The following is a 17,762-nucleotide window of genomic DNA, read 5'->3' as shown; positions in this document are numbered from 1 at the left end:
GAGTCAGATGTGAGTCTTGTAGCTTTTTCTGCTGTTCAGTGTGTGTATTTTGCATCTGACCTTTTTTTTTTTTTGTTGTCTAATCATGCAGAGTAGCCTGCTCCTCCCTCCTGCTGAGGCGTGTCTTTCTCTGTGGGCAGTTCTTAGTTGTTGTGGGCGATACTGCAAGCTTTGGTGTCGATCCAATACCAAGTAAATACTGGGCCAGTATCGCCGATATAGATACCGATACCGATACTTTTTGGCAATTCATGCATTATCAAATATAAATACATTTTCATGACTTTCATGTGTTTTGTTTTAAATTGTATTATTAATTTATTAAAATTGGGGTAGCATGGTGGCTGAGTGGTTAGCACTGTTGCCTCACAGCAAGAAGGTTGTGAGTTCGCATCCTGGCCTTTCTGTGTGAGGTTTGCAATGTGCTTGCGTGGGTTTACTCCGGGTACGCCGGTTTCCTCCCACAGACAAAAAAACATGCATGTTAGGTTAGTTGGTGGATCTAAATTGCCTGTAGGAGTGAGTGTGTGAGGTTGTTTGTCTTTGTGTGTCTTTATGTGGCCCTGCGATGGACTGGTGACCTGTCCAGGGTGTACCCCTGCCTTCCACCCGAGAGAGAGCTGGGATAGGCTCCGGCAGATCAACAGTAAATAGAAAAGAACTTTATTAAGTCGAGTCGCTGAGTCACGTGAGATATCAAAGCAAGGGGGAGGGAAGGGTTGTTGGTGTGTGCCTGTACAAGACCGGCACACAGGCACTTACTTAGAGATGCAGACAGACAAGATAGTTAGGTCACCTCTTTAAAAAAAAACGGCAGCAGTTGTGGTAGAAATTTCTTTAAGTTTGAGAGTTGCTAATTCTCAGAAAACAACCACAAGTGTGATGAATCATCTCAGGTTTAATCATGGGCCCGGAGAGGACGTCCTTGCAGAAGTCTTCTGCCGTCTGTGTTACAAGAGCAGTTTATATACTTTATATACTTCAGCAAAGATCATGTTATTTAAATATTGCATTTCAAAATGAAAACAAAATAATCACATTAACAATCGAGTCCATTGTGTTCCAGTCTGTACCACAGGCAGATCCACTTGCATGGAGACTGAAGATTTTAATGGTCCCTCAAGTTCCTCTTTTGGAAAAACCCTTAGGGTGTGACTGCAGTGTTAGTGTGCAACAGTCAGACGGTGCCAGACTGCTTTACATTCATGTGACGTCATGAATGCACTACTACCGCCTTATGGACTGTACGGAAATCTGAGCTTTGGGTGGATTGTTAGGAGTCCTCCACTTCCTTTTCCTTTATGCTGCTGCGCCTGTGTGTCCGAAGACCAACAAGCATGCTATTTAAAGTAAACCGATAAAAGATCAATTTATTATATTTTATTACATATAATTATTTTTCTGTCTTCATGGGTGACTCGGATGCAACTGGGGCATTACGGGGTCGCAGGAGAAGGGCGACTTTGCAGGCGGGGAGAGGTGTGAGCTTGCAGCCGATGAACGGCAGGTCTGCATCGGTGTGCCAGAGCTCAGTGGCCGCTGACTTCAGCAAAGATCATGGCTCAGACAAAAAACGTGACCTTTCGCTGGAGACGGTGCAGTTCACGTCAGCAAATGACAAAAAGCCACGCAGGAGTGACATAAGTGACAGACTGAGGTGAGATACGAAAACTTAAAGAACTTTTTGTGTAGTTTGAGGAAAGCTCAAGGTCGACACCATATCACAAACCAGGTCGTGGGTTGATCTTAGTCCGGAACAAACCTTGATGATTTTGTATCTCTTGTCACGCATTCACTCCTACCTTGATGCAGAGTGCAAAAGCTTCAGCGCGTAAAGCTTAAACTTTACCATACGTGGCAACACCACCACCTAATATGGCTCCTTTCATTGATCATGGGCGTAGCTATCGGACGCCGCCGGGGAGGCCAGTGAACAAGGGGTGCCTAGGCCAACCCTATGTGACCCAGTTTCATGTAACTAATACTAAAATCTACCCTTTCAATTCATGAAAGATTGATACAGCGATATTTACTGTGCATGAAATGAATCTGAGACATCAGGGACTAAAAGGGACTAAGTACAGCTATGTCTAGATGTGAGTGGTTTACAGCAAGCAGTTCCCATATGTTCAGTACAGGGCTGCAAGTTAACCTATCTTCTTTTCTTTTGTTTTTCATCAGCCTCTCTGTTTATTTGTCCAAAGCTCACATCTTCAAAAGTTTCTTGTTCAAGCAGAAGTACAAAATAAACACAAACAAACCAAAAGAAATAAACTGTTCACAGTAATATTTGACCAAAACAATAGACGTAGTAGTAGTATGAAAATGATTAAAATAATAAAATTATCAAAATAGATTACAGTATATTTCATTTGATTAGATGCTTTGTCTGAGATGCTTATTACTTTTATTATTATTATTATATTTTTTCTGGAATTATTTATTTTTCCATCTGTTTCTGTAGCTGCCACAAGACACAGGAATCCCTGCTGAGTTCAGCCAGTGGTTACAGGAATTACAGAGGAATCCTCAACTGGTGTGTGGTAATGCTGGTAAGACACATGCACATACAGACGAAACTGCAGCAACCACATATAACATAGGGATAGTCACACTGCAGCAACACAGGCATTAGAGTTAGCCTCATCCAGCTGTATGCATGTACAGTATAACTCTTGATCAAATGGAGTTCCAACAATTTACAATTGAACAAATCAAAATGACATAAAATAAAGAAGAATGAGTATCGATTGTTCTATAAATACCCATCTGTTTTCAAAGAGACTCACTGAGTCTGATTCTGTGTTTGTTATCTGGTTTGTTACCACCATAACTACACTTATAAAAATTTTTTATCTTACGAAGGTGTTGTACAGATTTGCCAACTCTGTTCAAAAGCAAAATGCTACAGAGCAGCCAGATCCTCATTGAGTTATTCAAAGCTGTATATTTTGAAAAAAAAAAAAAAAAACACATCAAATTCCTTTTGCTGGTTAATTTGAATTTTGTCAAAAATTAAAAATAATGTGCAGGACCAGTAAAATAATTTCATTTAGGTAATATTTGAACTTCTGTCCCATCTGCAGGCATGGATCCTTTGTGTTGGGTAATGAGGTATAACAGTCCATTTAGAAAGAAGGAGTGTGAGATGGAGAAATAAAGAGATTGATGGGAGGCAGAGGATGAAGAGTAGTAGAAATGGGCTGAGGAGCAAAAAGAGATGAGATGGGGGAGATGGAAAAAAAAGAAACTGGGAGTGTAGTGCAGTAAATAATCACATACCAGCTAACATCTTCAAACTTTTTGTTACAGGTGCTGAGTAATGCTCGCCTCTTCTTAGAAAATCTTTTAAGGTGAGTGAATTTTGAAGTCTTTAAAAATAGTTTTTTTTAATCCTCATCTTTTAAGCATAGATTTTTATCTGTTATTTGAAGAGGGCTAAACTGTTTGTACACAATGTGTCATTCTTAAACAGAGATAATAATAATGTTCAAAATATGCAAAACAGAAAGGACAGGTACTTCAAATATATATCTGCTCTTATGGAATGCTTGTACTTATCGTGAAATGGCTCTGTTTTGACCTTAGAGCTTTTTATCACAGACATTTTGACATGTCATAGAACAAAAAGCACAGAAAGGTATATGATTTGATTTCACTGAGGCTTACTGGAACTGAGCCATTGTTTCCTAAAAAACAATTATATCTAAAACATAATATTAAACAAATATTGCACCCAGTTGTAAACAATTCACTGTTTAAATAATGTATTTTTAAAATAAATGTATTCATGTATGCGGAGTATAGGTCAATTTTTGAAAAAAATTACTTCATTTACTTTGCTTTAAAATCAGTATCCATATTCTAATGATTTACATGTGGATCCTAATTTAAAGGTGTCTTAATTACTCTGCCTTTTTCTTTCTTGTCAGGTATGGCGTGCTGGTGGATCCTATTCAGGTGATTTCCTTGTTTCTGAATGATCCCTACAGCTGGCCAGCAGCGTGCCTGGTGATTGGTACGTTAACAGTCAAAGTGTATCATAATTCCAGTAGCTGTTTTCTTAAAATATCTCCATTGATTTAAAAGCAGTGATGAATTGCTTTCTTACATAGTGTAGGTGTTGTGCTCTACCATGTTTTAAGACACATGCAGGTATATGCTATAATGTTTTTTTTTTTAATTTAATATTTATATTTATGGTATGTAGCAGTGAAAGCCTGCAGTGATGCAGCTCACAATGTCTCTAGAGGGACAATCATTTGCCCTATATAGGACACTGCACACTGCTGCTGTGCTGCAGAGAGAGAGAGAGAGGGGAATGGTGAGCAAGAGGGAAAGGGAGAGAGATAATTTGGGTGAGGGGGCATGCAGGAGAAGCATTAACTTAAAGAAATAAAGTTGGTGAATACATATAGAGAGTGTTGGGGGAAGGGGACAAAGGCATAAATGACAATAGTTGGAAAAGAGGGGGTATAAAGCAGTGGTTAAGGTAGAGAGCTGATGTAAAAGTGCTGCATTGACACAGGTCAAAAGAACAGAGAGGGAGGGATGGATGAAGTTAAGGTAAATGACTGTGCTGATGATGAGTAAGAGACAGGTGAAAATGGGAGACTGTTTACAGTAGCATGCAGAGTAAAGCTACTAAGAGTGCATTCAGTACTTTTAGAGTCACTGCAGCAACACATACACACACACTACCACATACAAATATGTATATACCAACACAGAGTACGAGTACCGTACACTTTACTGTACACTTTGCCTGCTAGCAAAGTGGGTAAAGTTGGAAAAAACAGCCTAAAAGCTTTTCCATTAAGGCAACTGCTCTGGTCTGCTCCAAAATGAAATGGATTTTACACTAAAGTAAGTTTTTTCACTACATTAATAGTGTATTGCTTTCAAATTTTTCCCACAACCAACTCTGATGAAAAGTTTATGTGCATTTATGTGCATCAAACAGGTGCTAAATGGTTCTGTTGGTCTCAGTTTGATCCATGAGTGGGCTCAATTCTTGCTCTTTGTCAAAGATGATGAACAGGCCTGCTTCCAGAAGATGTAAAAAGGCACATTAGCAATAGTATGCTATGAATTTCCTGTCATCTCTGCTCTTCAAATCGTTGTCTTGATGTTTGATGTACACCCTGACCCTTAATTAAACAAGATTTGGACAACTGTCTGATATCATTTGATTTGGTTGCTCCTTCTTAGCAATTGGCAACCACTTTTACTGTGTTAAAACATAATTTAGTATGAAGAACTGTACAACACAGCCCTTTTGCAGAAATTTTTTTTCAGACCTTTTGGATCAAATCATGTAAAATCTTTCAAAATTGCAGTATAATTAGGTTTATTACTGTTCCTGTGTCATGCTGATACTTTGATTTTGCATATTCAGTGAAATTAGAGGCGAGTTAGAGTTCAATTCAATTGAATTTTATTTGTATAGCACCAAATAACAATACAATCATCTCCAGGCACTTTAAAAAAAAACAAAAAAAAAACAACAATTCCCTTATGAGCAAGCACTTGGCGACAGTGGAGAGGAAAAACTCCTTGTAACGGAAGAAAAAATCTCCAGCAGAATCGGGCTCAGTTTGGGCGGCCATCTGCCTTGACCGGTTGGGGTGAGTGGATAGAGCAGACAGAAAAGAACAACAATAAATAACAAATAGACACTGCAGGTTGGTGGGCCTAGTAACTGCACATCAGCAATATTCAGAACCAGGGACACCTGCTGAAGGTACAGTGAGAGAGGGAGAGAGCACAAACTAGGGTAGAGAGAAAGCACAAAGTTAGTGAGAGTTGTGTTTGCAAAGCATTTGTTCCTATTTAGACCCTTATCTCTTCATAGTACCGAGAATATCATGGTGTCAAAAAGGCATATGACTTGCAGCCATTAAATCAATTGTTATGGAGTGGATATTCTGATAAGAACCACTAACCAAAATGTCTTGTCTTGAATTGGAGTGGTGGTGTCAGTGTGCTGATGAAGGAGGAGAGGTGAGGACCCAAGTGCAGGACAACAAAGGCTTTATTTCCCCCGGTTAATACAGCGCGCTGGTACAAACAAACACAAATTCTCTCCGCCACACGGCGGCAGACAGGCAGGCAGGCAAACGCCACTCGGCGTCACAGACAGTAACAGAAAAAACCTTCCTTGCAAAGCAACACTACTAATCACACTATGCTCACTTAACTTCAACGTCAATGCTCCAACGGAGAACAAAGGAAACACAGGAGTTTAAATAGACAGAACTGAGACTAATGACCAACAGGTGAAACTAATGAACTAACGAGACACAAAGCTAACCAAGATCAACACAGGAAAAAACAGGAAATTAACCAAAATAAAAGTCCAGAACCGGAACTTAAACCTCACTCCATGACATGTCTGGCAGTTTACAGGAGAATGAATGAAAGTAAATAATGTTGGACATTTATTCAGCTTTGAGTGACCATTCAGTTTAAACTAAAGATAGAAAGAAAAAATCTAAACACAGTGTAAACCTATTTCCACCTCACAATTAAGGGTAGTGGCAACAATTAATGGATAATAAAGTGTACACTGCATAAAAGAATAAACTGGGCATAAGAAACCTACTTTAGGTCCAAACTATTTTTGGTACAAGTATCTCACAAAACTAACCCTGCTTTTCTAAAACGTGGGTGTTGTAGGTTTCTAATACAAAGTAAGTTCTCTTTTGTCATTTTTTCACTAATTACCTGCATTCTCTACAGCACCTATTTTGATTATAAGGCTGATTAGATCCCCTTTGAGATGATTTTTGGAGCAAAATGCTCCATAGCATCTTTGATCTGTCATGATCTACCGCGATTAAGGGGAAAATAATTTTTTAAGTAATACCCATTTATTTTATCTACATCTGGACATCTGGAAGCAGTTATTAAATATCAATAGATATGAAGTAGAAGAACCATAAAACATACAGTGATATTACTCTAATCACAGTCGTCTGAGGAAATTGACAGTTGCCTCAAAACATCTTTTGTCTCAACTGACACATTTCCTAATAACAGTGTGACCTATTAGTGGTTTTAGTGGTAAACACGTTCAAATACTTATAGATGTTTCCTTTTATTGGGTTTGGGATGGTGCTGCACTGCTTCTGGGAGTTTTCAGTAGTAGCCTAAATATAATAAATACACAAATAAATGTAATGTAGGGCTTTTAAGATAAGGTGACATTTATCTCCAATTATATTTTGACAGTGTCCAATGTGTTCATTGTGGTTGCTCTCTACACAGAAAGGCAGCTCTCTAAGGTGAGTACAGAAATCCTGCTTGCATTTTAACATCAGAACACTGCAAACTTTAACTGGACTGTTGGATTCAGAGCACTTCACAACTCACAGATGGGATTATTTTTCTACAACTGCCTGACTAGCTAACCGTCCAAAGCTGCATCTGCAAATGTTAAATGGTAAAATTGGAAAATTAGTCAATTAGTTTCACTATTTTCCGTTATGCTTTGTCCGTTTGGTATGTAGCTTTAAAAACTTTACTAGGCCATCATAACTTAAAATTTAGCTCCATGTTACTCCAGTGATCTTTTTGAAAGTGCAGTTAACAAATATTTAAATGCAGATATTTAAAATGGATAAAGACAGTCTGTGACAATGATTTGTGTTTTTATGATTCGGTGTTACAACTCCTGTTTATATCTGCCTCTCTCTTTCTGACCAGGGTTCATTCACTGAACTTGTGGGATTTCTGGTCCATTGCATTAACTTGGCTATCATACTAATGTTCCCTGGTGCAGTGGTCCTATTGGTCCCCTCCATGACTCCAGGTAAAATGTTTCTTACTGTTATCAAAGTACCATCTGTGCAGCCTGGCCTCCCAACTACTGTACACAGACAAATAGTTGACTAAAATAGTAGCATCTATTATGCAGTCAAGCCATTATGCATTTATTAGTAGCTTACTGTGTAGCTAGGTATATAAAGTAGAAAATAATGCAGTTGTGATGAAAATTAAGAGGACATTGATATCCTTGCCCTTCAGAGAAATTCAATTAAATTCTATTCAATTTTATTTGTATAGCGCCAAATCACAATACAAATCATCTCAAGGCACTTTACAAAAACTAAAAACTTAACAAATGTCTTATGAGCAAGCACTTGGCGACAGTGGAGAGGAAAAACTCCCTTTAACGGAAGAAAAAACCTCCAGCAAAACCGGGCTTAGTTTGGGCGGCCATCTGCCTCGACCGGTTGGGGTGAGTGGAGTGGAGAAACAGTTGAGTTTGATAGTGCTGTAAATGGCATCTCTTATACACAGTCATAATTGGAGTCGGATAGTGGTAATGGACCAGTTGGTCATGACTGGAGTATTTCCAGCTGGCTGAGAAGAAAGGAAAGGAGAGGAGACATACCATCGTAGGTGTGGTTTGCAGTACCAGGTCATCCAAGGGTCACCTTGTCTTTATCAGGCTACATGGCTGCCATCCACAAACATACAGTTCACTCAATACTGTACACTGCATGATACACAAACTATTCCTCATAAAAATGTCTGTGTTATGTATTGGCACTTATTCAAAACTTGTGATCCAGTGCTTCAAAAAATGCAAAATCTTAATTACTTAATTGTAACTTTTTTGAGTGAATCACTGGAAAACACTCAGTTGTGTGAGCAATTCATCAGAAGTGCATACTTTTACTGTTTCCCTATTACTCCAACATTTTCGTGGCAGTTTTTTTTTTCAAGTTCATTATATGTTCTTAAGACAAAATGAATGTGATGAATGAATGTAAAATATTTTACTGTCAGAGTCATATTACTCACTTTAACCTACAAACATTCCACAGTTGGACTGTCGTGTAATTAATATAATATGTTTAACTCAGCCTACTTTTCAAGCTTTATTTGGGACAGATCTAACATTATCTTGATCATGATGATTCTAGTGTAACTTTAATTAATTAATTAAATTAATTTAGTTCAAGAAAGTTATTATTCCATTTTGATATATTGTCCTGTCCTCTGATCTCTCATTGGGAGGTGAGGGAATGAAGGAGTTAGTCCATCTGTCTGTTCTCCGCTCTGCGCTGCTCTTCATATAGAAAGTGCAAAGAGAGGGCAGATATGTGTGTGTGTGTGTGTGTGTGTGTGTGTGTGTGTGTGTGTGTGTGTGTGTGTGTGAAGGGATCTATTACATGTACAGGACAGTTCTTATGCAAGCATTGTATAGCCCATGTACAATAAGCAGAGTGCAAGGATCTCATAAGCATAATTTTAACTTGTATTGGATTTCTTTTGAGGAATATTGTGGTGAATCAGGGAAAACTGTCTGCTGTTTTGTACTGGTATAGATGTCCTTAATTGTGTGAGCATCAGCTACAAGGAGTGTGTTTTACAGCCCACTAAAACTACTATGACTCTGGTTAAGAGTCGTAGGGTAGGTATTAACTTTGTCATAAAACCTAAAGCTTGATGCTTGACAACAGAAATCAACAAGTAAAAAATGGGGAACATCATCCTGGATCAGAAGAAAAACAACGTTTTCAGCTTCTTTTGAATCTCCAATAGCTCACAGTGAAAAAAGTATAAATACTCAGCACAGCAGAATATTTTAGCCAGGGGCTGCTGGTCAAACACAGTGTCCTCTTATGTTATTAAGTTCACATCTCAGATCCAAACTCATGCCCAGTAATTATCCATTTTTCACAGGCTTGAAAGAAAAGCTTATCAAATTAGCATCTCAGCCTGCCATTTCTGATGGCAGAACAAGGTTGAAGTTTTTACTTTGATCAAAGCACTCTGGTAAAAAGAAAGACACATTATTACAAAAGAGTCTGCTGACAGAAAAAAGCAGTGTGGCCAGTGTAACTACAATTTTTGAAAATCAAAAGTGGGTCATTGTAAGTTCACAGAAAAATTTGTGAGGTTGTGGGCAAATAAGAATGAGGGATGCTTGGCTCCTATGGCATGTTTTTCCACCACACCTTCATGTGTGTGTTTGTGTTCGTGTATATCCGACTGAGCCAGGGAGACAGATGGTTAATGGATAAGATCTACTATTGTTTGATGCCTGATGTGCTGATCTCCACCTCACCATGGAGCCACAACAGACAGTTTTTCTTACATGTGCTTTTGTCACTATGTTTGTTCACATGTATATGAGTATATGCATAGAGGTGTTTGTCTTCCTTAGGATGATCCCTTTCTATCAGGCATAGGGCCTATTGCTAAAGCAGTTTCTCACTGCTCAGTTATTCATTTCATGTCAAACCAGTTTTTCTATATTGACCAACAAAGACAAACACATTTATGTTGTATTAGTGTACACACTACACACAGTGGAAAACAGCATGGTGACTATATAATAATTTCCTTGGCACAGTCCATTGCTTTCATACTTTTAGTTAAGAACATTTATTTTCTTGTTTTGTTGCTTGTTTAAGATCAAATGACAAATTATGCCTCCCTTTCTTTTTCTCTTTCTGTTTTTTCTGTTGCTGTATATTATATACAAAATATAAGTCCATTTCTTCCTTCATCTCATAATCTTTGCTCACTCCCTAACACCTCCTCACTTCTCCTCACTATTTTGGGCCCTGAGCTGTTTCTTTCAGTTATCTGTTTCTTCTTCTCAGCCCTACATATCTACATATGTTGCATGTTCTTGCATTACAGCTTTATCCTCATCACATAATCAACGCGCTTTGATTTATTTATTTTTTTTCTCCATCAGTTGGTGGTGCGTTTGTACTTGGTACTTACACCATTCTCTTCCTAAAGCTGTACTCCTATAAAGACGTCAACATGTGGTGCAGGGAGCTGAGCACCGCCAAAGCCAAGAAACTGGCCCGGTCACTGTCTTGTAAGTCACAAATACACACATTCATACAAAATTTGGCAACAGTGGGCTTGCAAAAGTACGACATAATCAACAGTAGATTTACTGCCAATTTTAGTATATTGAAATGCTTTGAATTTGCTCAAAAATGCCTAAGAGCCAAGAGGAGCTTCATGGTCTTTGCTCATGTTACTACAGTGACATCTAAGGGCAGAGTTGTGAAACTGCAGCTATTTGAATAAATGAAGAAAGTAAGTCTTGTTGTTTTGGAATTACATGTTCATTATTTTTCTTTCAGTTTGTGTGTCATCACCCATAAAACAGAACACATCATTATCAGTGTCGTTATCTAAAGCATATTTGTGTGTTTTCTGCCTACAGGTCCTTCATCACAGCACTTAGACGGAGGTGACCGTAAGGTGTGTTATCCTGGCAACCTTACTATCAGAGGTACTCAGATGTATTTTTCTAGTGTTTGGTTGAAATCTAATTGATCATGTTTTTATCATGGTTCTCTGCTGCTATTTTAGATCTTTCAAGTTGTTACATTTTCATGAATTGTCACATTGACATCTTCTCTACCTCTGTAGACATGTACTACTTTGTATTTGCTCCAACTCTCTGCTACGAGCTCAACTTCCCTCGTTCTCCTAAGATTCGCATGAGTTTCCTTCTGAGGAGACTGTTTGAGATGGTGAGCCAGAAAAACAGGGCACCCCTTTTCCTGAAAACACTGATCTAAGTTCTTCTAAGTGTTCTTAGTAATTAAGCAATTTATTTAAGGGAAGGTATTCAGTCTTGTTTTTGCATTTGCTCATATATGACTTTAAAAAATTATTTGAAAAGTTTATCAGCCTTTTTCTTTCTCCTCAGCTTTTCTTCATCCAGCTGTTAGTTGGTCTTACTCAACAGGTACAGTCTTAATATGTGAATCAGAAATAGCGATATATTTTCTTTTTAATTTCATCCTTTGCTCCAATACGAAAACCTAAATAAAATTCCTGATACACAGAGTGGGACGAAAATTAAACTTGCATTGGTTTGGTTGTCTTTCTCGTAATATAGTTTTTCTCTCTTTCTTGTTTAGTGGATGATTCCAGTGATTCAAAGCTCCATGAAACCACTAGAGGTGAAGAAGATAGGATGATAGTGGGGTTTATACATTGTGTCTGGTTGTTTTCAAAGAAAAGTGCTGCTCTACATTATTTGCTAATCTATGGGTCTCTCCTCACCTGTAGGACATGGATCTGTCCAGGATGACAGAGAGACTCCTCCGATTAGCTGTGAGTATTAAAAAAAAAGAACACCTAACAACAAAAGAGTCTTTAGTTATTTGTTTTTGCATCATGACATGAAGCACCATTACACTAAAATGATGGCAACAATATATTATATTTGTTCTTTCTTATGTGAGTCTTTATTAGGTTCCCAATCACTTGCTGTGGCTTATGTTTTTCTACTGGTTCTTCCACTCATCGATGAACTTCACCGCTGAGCTGCTGTGCTTTGGAGACAGACAGTTTTACAAGGACTGGTGGTAAGTTTGTGCATGTGTTTGTGTCACTGTTGTATGAATTTTATGAGGTGTGATGAATTGTATTGAAGGACTGCCTGTGCCTGTATAGTGTTGCTGCATGAACTGGTACTTGCATGCGTATGCATGGGAAAAGGTTTCCAGGCATACTCAGGATTAAAACACTGAAAAGTGTATGTAAGCATATATGATAAAAAGTTTCAGTTCCTTTTAAAACTGATGGGAGAGGGTTTTTTTTGTTTTGGAGAGAACAAGACAATAAAAGCAATCTTTAATGTTTTGTAAAAGTTAAAACATCACTTTCTGTATTGTTCCTTTTGCTGTGTAAAGTCGGATAATTACTTTTGTTTCCTGCTTTCTTGCATGACAGTAACATTTGAGCCTTTTACATATCCATTAATACTGATCAAATTGCCATAGAGCCATTATTTAGATCTTGTATTGTCTCATCCTCCATTTGCTGACTGATTTCAGGAATGCTGAGACTGTGTCATATTTCTGGCAGAACTGGAACATCCCTGTACACAAGTGGTGTCTACGGTGAGTTACTCGCTCACTAACGCACTGAGACATTTATACACGTAAACACAGTGGGAGGTTTGAAGCAGGGACACTGGGCTGAACAAGACACACTGATTCATCTGGCTCTGAGAATGGTAATAACAAATAGTGTCTTCAGTTAGCCCTACACATACTAACACAGGAAATGCTAAGAGGTTATATTAAATAAGACAAAGTAAAAGAAATTCTATTTTAAGAGCGTGTGCAAACCTTATTAGTTTATTTGACATTTTATTTTGCAGTATTGATTGATTTGCACTCCATCCTATGTCTGTCTGTCCATGTGTCTATTTTAGTATTCGTTCTGCTGTCTTACAGCCACTTCTACAAGCCACTCCTGAGGAAAGGATTTAGTAAAATAGTCAGCCAATCAGCTGTCTTCTTTTTGTCAGCTTTCTTCCATGAGGTAAGAGCTGAGACCAAGACTTGGAATCCACAAAACTCATCCTCTTTTAAGTAAATGTTGTTGTACAGATGGTCAAATGATATTTTATGGAGAACAAAATGTACTTGATACAATGACTTTTGTTTCCCTCTCTGTTTCTGCGTCAGTACCTGGTTAGTGTTCCTCTCAGAATGTTCAGACTTTGGGCTTTCATGGGGATGATGGCACAGGTAAGATCTAACACTGATGATAAACACAGCTGCACTATAGTGGTATTTAAAAAGAATTTGTATTTATTAAAAAGGTTAGAAATGGGTATAGGTAGTCTAATGGTAGTATGGTAATTGCTAAATTTTTTGGTGTAGTCATATAAAAAGTCCAATTTAAGACAAGTACATGATGTTCTAAAAGATCTTTGTGGTGTTGTTGCTTGGCTCCAGTATCATTAACTTAATGATCCCTTAGCATAACAGGGCATATTTGATGTATCATAGGAATGTGAAATGTGATGGGATAATAGGAAGTTTAAATTATTATTATTTATTATTGTTATTTGCTGACATTTGTTCATTTGATATTCATTATAGTGTGCTGAGTCACACAACACAGACAACAGAAATCAGGAAAAAATACAAACAGAAAACTGAAACTGTGATTTATCATTAGAAAACACAAACACTCAGTATGTTTATTTTATTTTTTTTTATTGACTCATCAGCTGCCATTGGCTTGGTTTGTTGGTCGCTTCCTGTGCGGTAACTATGGCAACGCAGCCGTGTGGATATCCATCATCATTGGTCAGCCATTCGCCGTCCTTATGTATGTCCATGACTACTACGTCCTGCACCACAGACAAGAGGCCGACTGAGGCGCACATACATGTACACACATACAGCTTACACCTAAACACCCTTAGTCTAGAGTGCACGTAACAGATATTGTGCTGTTCACATGAGGATAAGCTGAGCATCTGCTGCGTTATGATCATAAAATGTTTACATACACTGTCTTCCTGCTGGGAAAAGTAGATATAGCTCACAAGGGAAAATATTTTTATATATAAACTGGACAGTGTAAAAAATGTCTATTTGACACACTACTGTACTTTCTCAGTGAGGAAGGTGACAGTAATGCACCATGTTACTCTGGTGATTTTTCTTCCAGTCTCTCATTAAAATGTTTGTACAGAAGTTTGGGGTGAAGTTGAATTGATTGCCTAATAAATTTGGTACTGAAAAAACTGACAATACAGGATTACTCCAACTTTTTTGTTTTTCACAATAGTTTTTTTTCCTCTCCGCCTGCAGACTGTATGATTGCTGCAGTTGTATTTTATCAAATGTTAAGCTGACGGTATGATTCATTGAAAGTTATGATAGAGATTTATGATCCACTATTTCTTTTTCTTCCTTTCTTTCTGTGAGCCCAAGGGGCTCAAAGTGTCTGGGTTTATTTCAAAATGGAACATCAACTATGAGAATAATGTCAATCAATTAAAATATTTAATCGCGATGATGAATGATGATTGTCATGAGTTAACTCGTAATTAATCGCAACTTAATCGTATGTTTTATTCAATTCAATTTTATTTGTATAGTGCCAAATCATAATAAATACAGTCATCTCAAGGCACTTCATAAAAAAAACCCAACAAATCCCTTATGAGCAAGCACATGGCGACAGTGGAGAGGAAGAAAAAAACGAAAGTTACGCATGTAACTACGGTTCTATGAATCCTGAATGACCGCCAGAGGGCGGTGCTGTAAGCACTGAATGTTCCCTTCGCGCATGCGCAGTTCGAGTATTTATACCAACAAAGTCACGTGTGACCCTGGATGACCCCCGGAGGTGATATATTCCGGCGTCATCCAAGCCTCTTTTCCTACAGATTCTTCTCGCGGGAATGCGAGGATTCTGAGGGACCAGAGAGCTCTGGCGGTCATTCAGGATTCATAGAACCGTAGTTACATGCGTAACTTTCGTTCGATTTCATCCTTTCTGACCGCCAGAGGGCGGTGCTGTAAGCACTGAATAACTTATACCAGCGAAGTCACGAAGAATCCTGAGCATCCCTCTCACGGAGAGGGCCCCCAGGCCTCTGTCCGGAGGACCACATCCAGCGGTGAGGAGTGACCACATTCAACCTATAGAACCTGGAAAATGTGTAGGGTGATGTCCATGAAGCCGCAGCACATATATCCTCTCAAGGCCGCCCATGATGTTGCGACACCTCTAGTGGAGTGAGCTGTCACGCTCTGCGGCAGGGTGCGATTGTCTGCCGTGTAGGCATGCGAGATGACCTCGACAATCCAGTGGGAGAGGCGCTGCTTAGAGAGAGCGCGACCCCTCTTAGGTCCCCCATAGCACAGGAACAGCTGGTCAGCTGTTCGTATCGCCGCTGTAGCTGCCATGTATGCCCGCAGTGCGCGTACCGGGCACAGTAATCTCAGCCTGTCCCCCCCTGATTCCGGTGGGGGGTCAAACCGCGCAAGCCGTATGGGTTGATTGCGGTGCGAACCAGAAAGCACCTTTGGAAGGAAGGCTGTGCTTGGCCACAGCGTAACGCCGGACCCGTCCGGACTCCATCTCAGGCATGTGTCACTGACAGACAGGGCATGCAGCTCGCTGACGCGTTTTGCAGAGGTAATGGCCAGCAAAAACGCAGTTTTACATGATACCCACTTCAGTTCTGCCTGTAACAACGGCTCGAAAGGAGGCCTGCACATGGCCTCCAGTACCAGCGGCAGGTCCCATGCCGGTGCACGTGGGCGTGTCGGAGGGCACAAGCGCCGGGCGCCCTTCAGAAAAGGAGATACCAGGGTGTGACGTCCCACCGTATTGCGGCCCACCCAAACATGGTGACATGATATCGCAGCCACATAAACTTTCAGGGTAGAGGGGGAACGGCCCCTCTCCTGGAGGGACTGAAGGAAATCCAGGATCGTGGCCACTGGGCAAGATACCGGATCCTCCGCACGCTCAACACACCACTGTGCGAACAGCTTCCACCTGTTCTCATACTGCTGGCGAGTGGAAAGTGCCCTCGCGTTCAGGATGGTCTGCCAGACAGGGTCCGAGAGAACTGTCCGCTGCAGTTTGGACCCTCCAGCGGCCAAACCCACAGCTGGAGACGTCGAGGATTGGGGTGCCAGATCCTCCCTCCCAGCTGGGACAGAAGGTCTTCCCTGTGCGGAAGGCACCATGGCCTGCCGCGACAGAGCTCGCACAGCAGTGGGAACCATGGCCACGCTGGCCAGAAGGGGGCCACCAATAACAGTCTGTGACCCTCCCGAAGAACCCTGTGGAGTGTTGGAACCACAAGGGATAGCGGCGGGAAGGCATACAAAAGACCCCAGGGCCTGTCGGCCCCATCAAGGAAAACCGGAGGGGACAGTGCGTCGACTCCTGCGAGGCAAACAGATCCACCTCCACCCTGCCGTAGAGGCCCCAGATGTTGTGTACCACCTCCGGGTGGAGACGCCACTCCCCTGGAGGGAGCACCTGCCGAGAGAGGTAGTCTGCGAGCTGGTTCCTCTCTCCTGGTAGGTATATTGCCCGCAGGCTGGCCAGGCGTGGTGCGGCCCACACCAAAATGTGCCAGGACGCCTTCAGAAGCTGCGCCGACCTGGTCCCCCCTTGATGATTGACGTGATAGACGGTCGAGGTATTGTCCGACCGAATAAGCACGTGTCTTCCCCTTAGACATGGCAAAAAGTACTCGATTGCTCGATGCACCGCCCGCAGTTCCAACACATTGATGTGGTCGGTGCATTCCCTGACAGGCCACTGCCCCTGTGCCGTCCTGTGTTGCCACACTGCTCCCCATCCTGTGGGGCAAGCGTCCGTAGAGACAACTTCTCTCCGCGACACTACAATGCCCATGGGGACCCCCCTGGACATGTAGGCCCTGCTCCGCCAAGAAGCTAGGGCACGAAGGCACCACCCTGATACCCGGAGCCTCTGACGCCTGTGGCGCTCTGCATCCAGGTGGAAGCCGTTCAGCCAACCTGCGAGACAGAGGTTAGCTTGCCCAGAACACGGAGAAACACGATGTAGGGCAGCAACCTGCCCCGCCTGAATTGGCGGAGCAGGCGAAGAATGTCGCCCACCCGAGTTGGGGTTGGGCGAGCCATCATGGAGACTGTGTCCAAGGACATCCCGATGAAGGTCACCGACTGAGAGGGGATCAGACAGCTCTTGTCCAGATTGACCCGGAAGCCTAACCTGGCCACGTGGGACAACAGACGAGCCGTGTCCCGAGTGGCCTGAGCCTGGGATTTGGCGCAGACCAGCCAATCGTCCAGGTATGGTAACAGCCTGACCCCCCGGGCTTGCAAGGGAGCAAGAGCCGCTTTCACACACCAAGTGAAGACCCGCGGTGAAAGCGACAGTCCGAATGGGAGCACCCGGAATTGCCGTCCCCGGTATGCGAAGCGGAGAAACCTCCTGTGCAGTGG

The 17,762-nt window shown here is 41.1% G+C and overlaps 1 protein-coding gene across 2 annotated transcripts; it reads left to right on the top strand.

Annotated features, from left to right (window-relative positions):
- The first annotated feature begins 1,229 nt into the window (after nt 1-1,229).
- On the top strand, nt 1,230-14,748 carry dgat1b (diacylglycerol O-acyltransferase 1b). 2 transcript variants are annotated; one of them, XR_003296238.1, is made up of 17 exons: nt 1,230-1,657; nt 2,465-2,552; nt 3,313-3,353; nt 3,933-4,018; nt 7,234-7,286; nt 7,708-7,813; nt 10,721-10,849; nt 11,207-11,275; nt 11,416-11,519; nt 11,699-11,737; nt 11,913-11,954; nt 12,064-12,108; nt 12,250-12,362; nt 12,834-12,899; nt 13,217-13,326; nt 13,473-13,535; nt 14,024-14,102. XR_003296238.1 is itself a non-coding variant. In XM_026316822.2 (17 exons), the coding sequence occupies exons 1-17, from the start codon at nt 1,410-1,412 to the stop codon at nt 14,171-14,173; spliced, it is 1,530 nt and encodes a 509-aa protein (XP_026172607.1). In that variant the 5' UTR covers nt 1,233-1,409; the 3' UTR covers nt 14,174-14,748. The 2 variants fall into 2 exon arrangements, 1 of the variants encoding a protein (XP_026172607.1); XM_026316822.2 differs by having other exon boundaries at nt 1,233-1,657; nt 13,239-13,326; nt 14,024-14,748.
- Nucleotides 14,749-17,762: the final 3,014 nt, after the last annotated feature.

Source organism: Mastacembelus armatus, chromosome 16 (genome assembly GCF_900324485.2).
Source record: "Mastacembelus armatus chromosome 16, fMasArm1.2, whole genome shotgun sequence".
In the NCBI taxonomy this organism is placed as follows: Eukaryota; Metazoa; Chordata; class Actinopteri; order Synbranchiformes; family Mastacembelidae; genus Mastacembelus; species Mastacembelus armatus.
The sequence above is the reverse complement of the archived record's forward strand: the minus strand, read 5'-3'. Positions and strand labels throughout refer to the sequence as shown.

Excerpts from the sequence above, each read along its gene's own strand:
- dgat1b (XM_026316822.2), top strand. The coding sequence starts at position 1,410 with ATGGGTGACTCGGATGCAACTGGGGCATTACGGGGTCGCAGGAGAAGG. Across the intron at positions 10,850-11,206 it reads ACTGGCCCGGTCACTGTCTT|GTCCTTCATCACAGCACTTA; the intron begins GTAAGTCACAAA and ends TTCTGCCTACAG. Across the intron at positions 11,520-11,698 it reads TGAGGAGACTGTTTGAGATG|CTTTTCTTCATCCAGCTGTT; the intron begins GTGAGCCAGAAA and ends CTTTCTCCTCAG.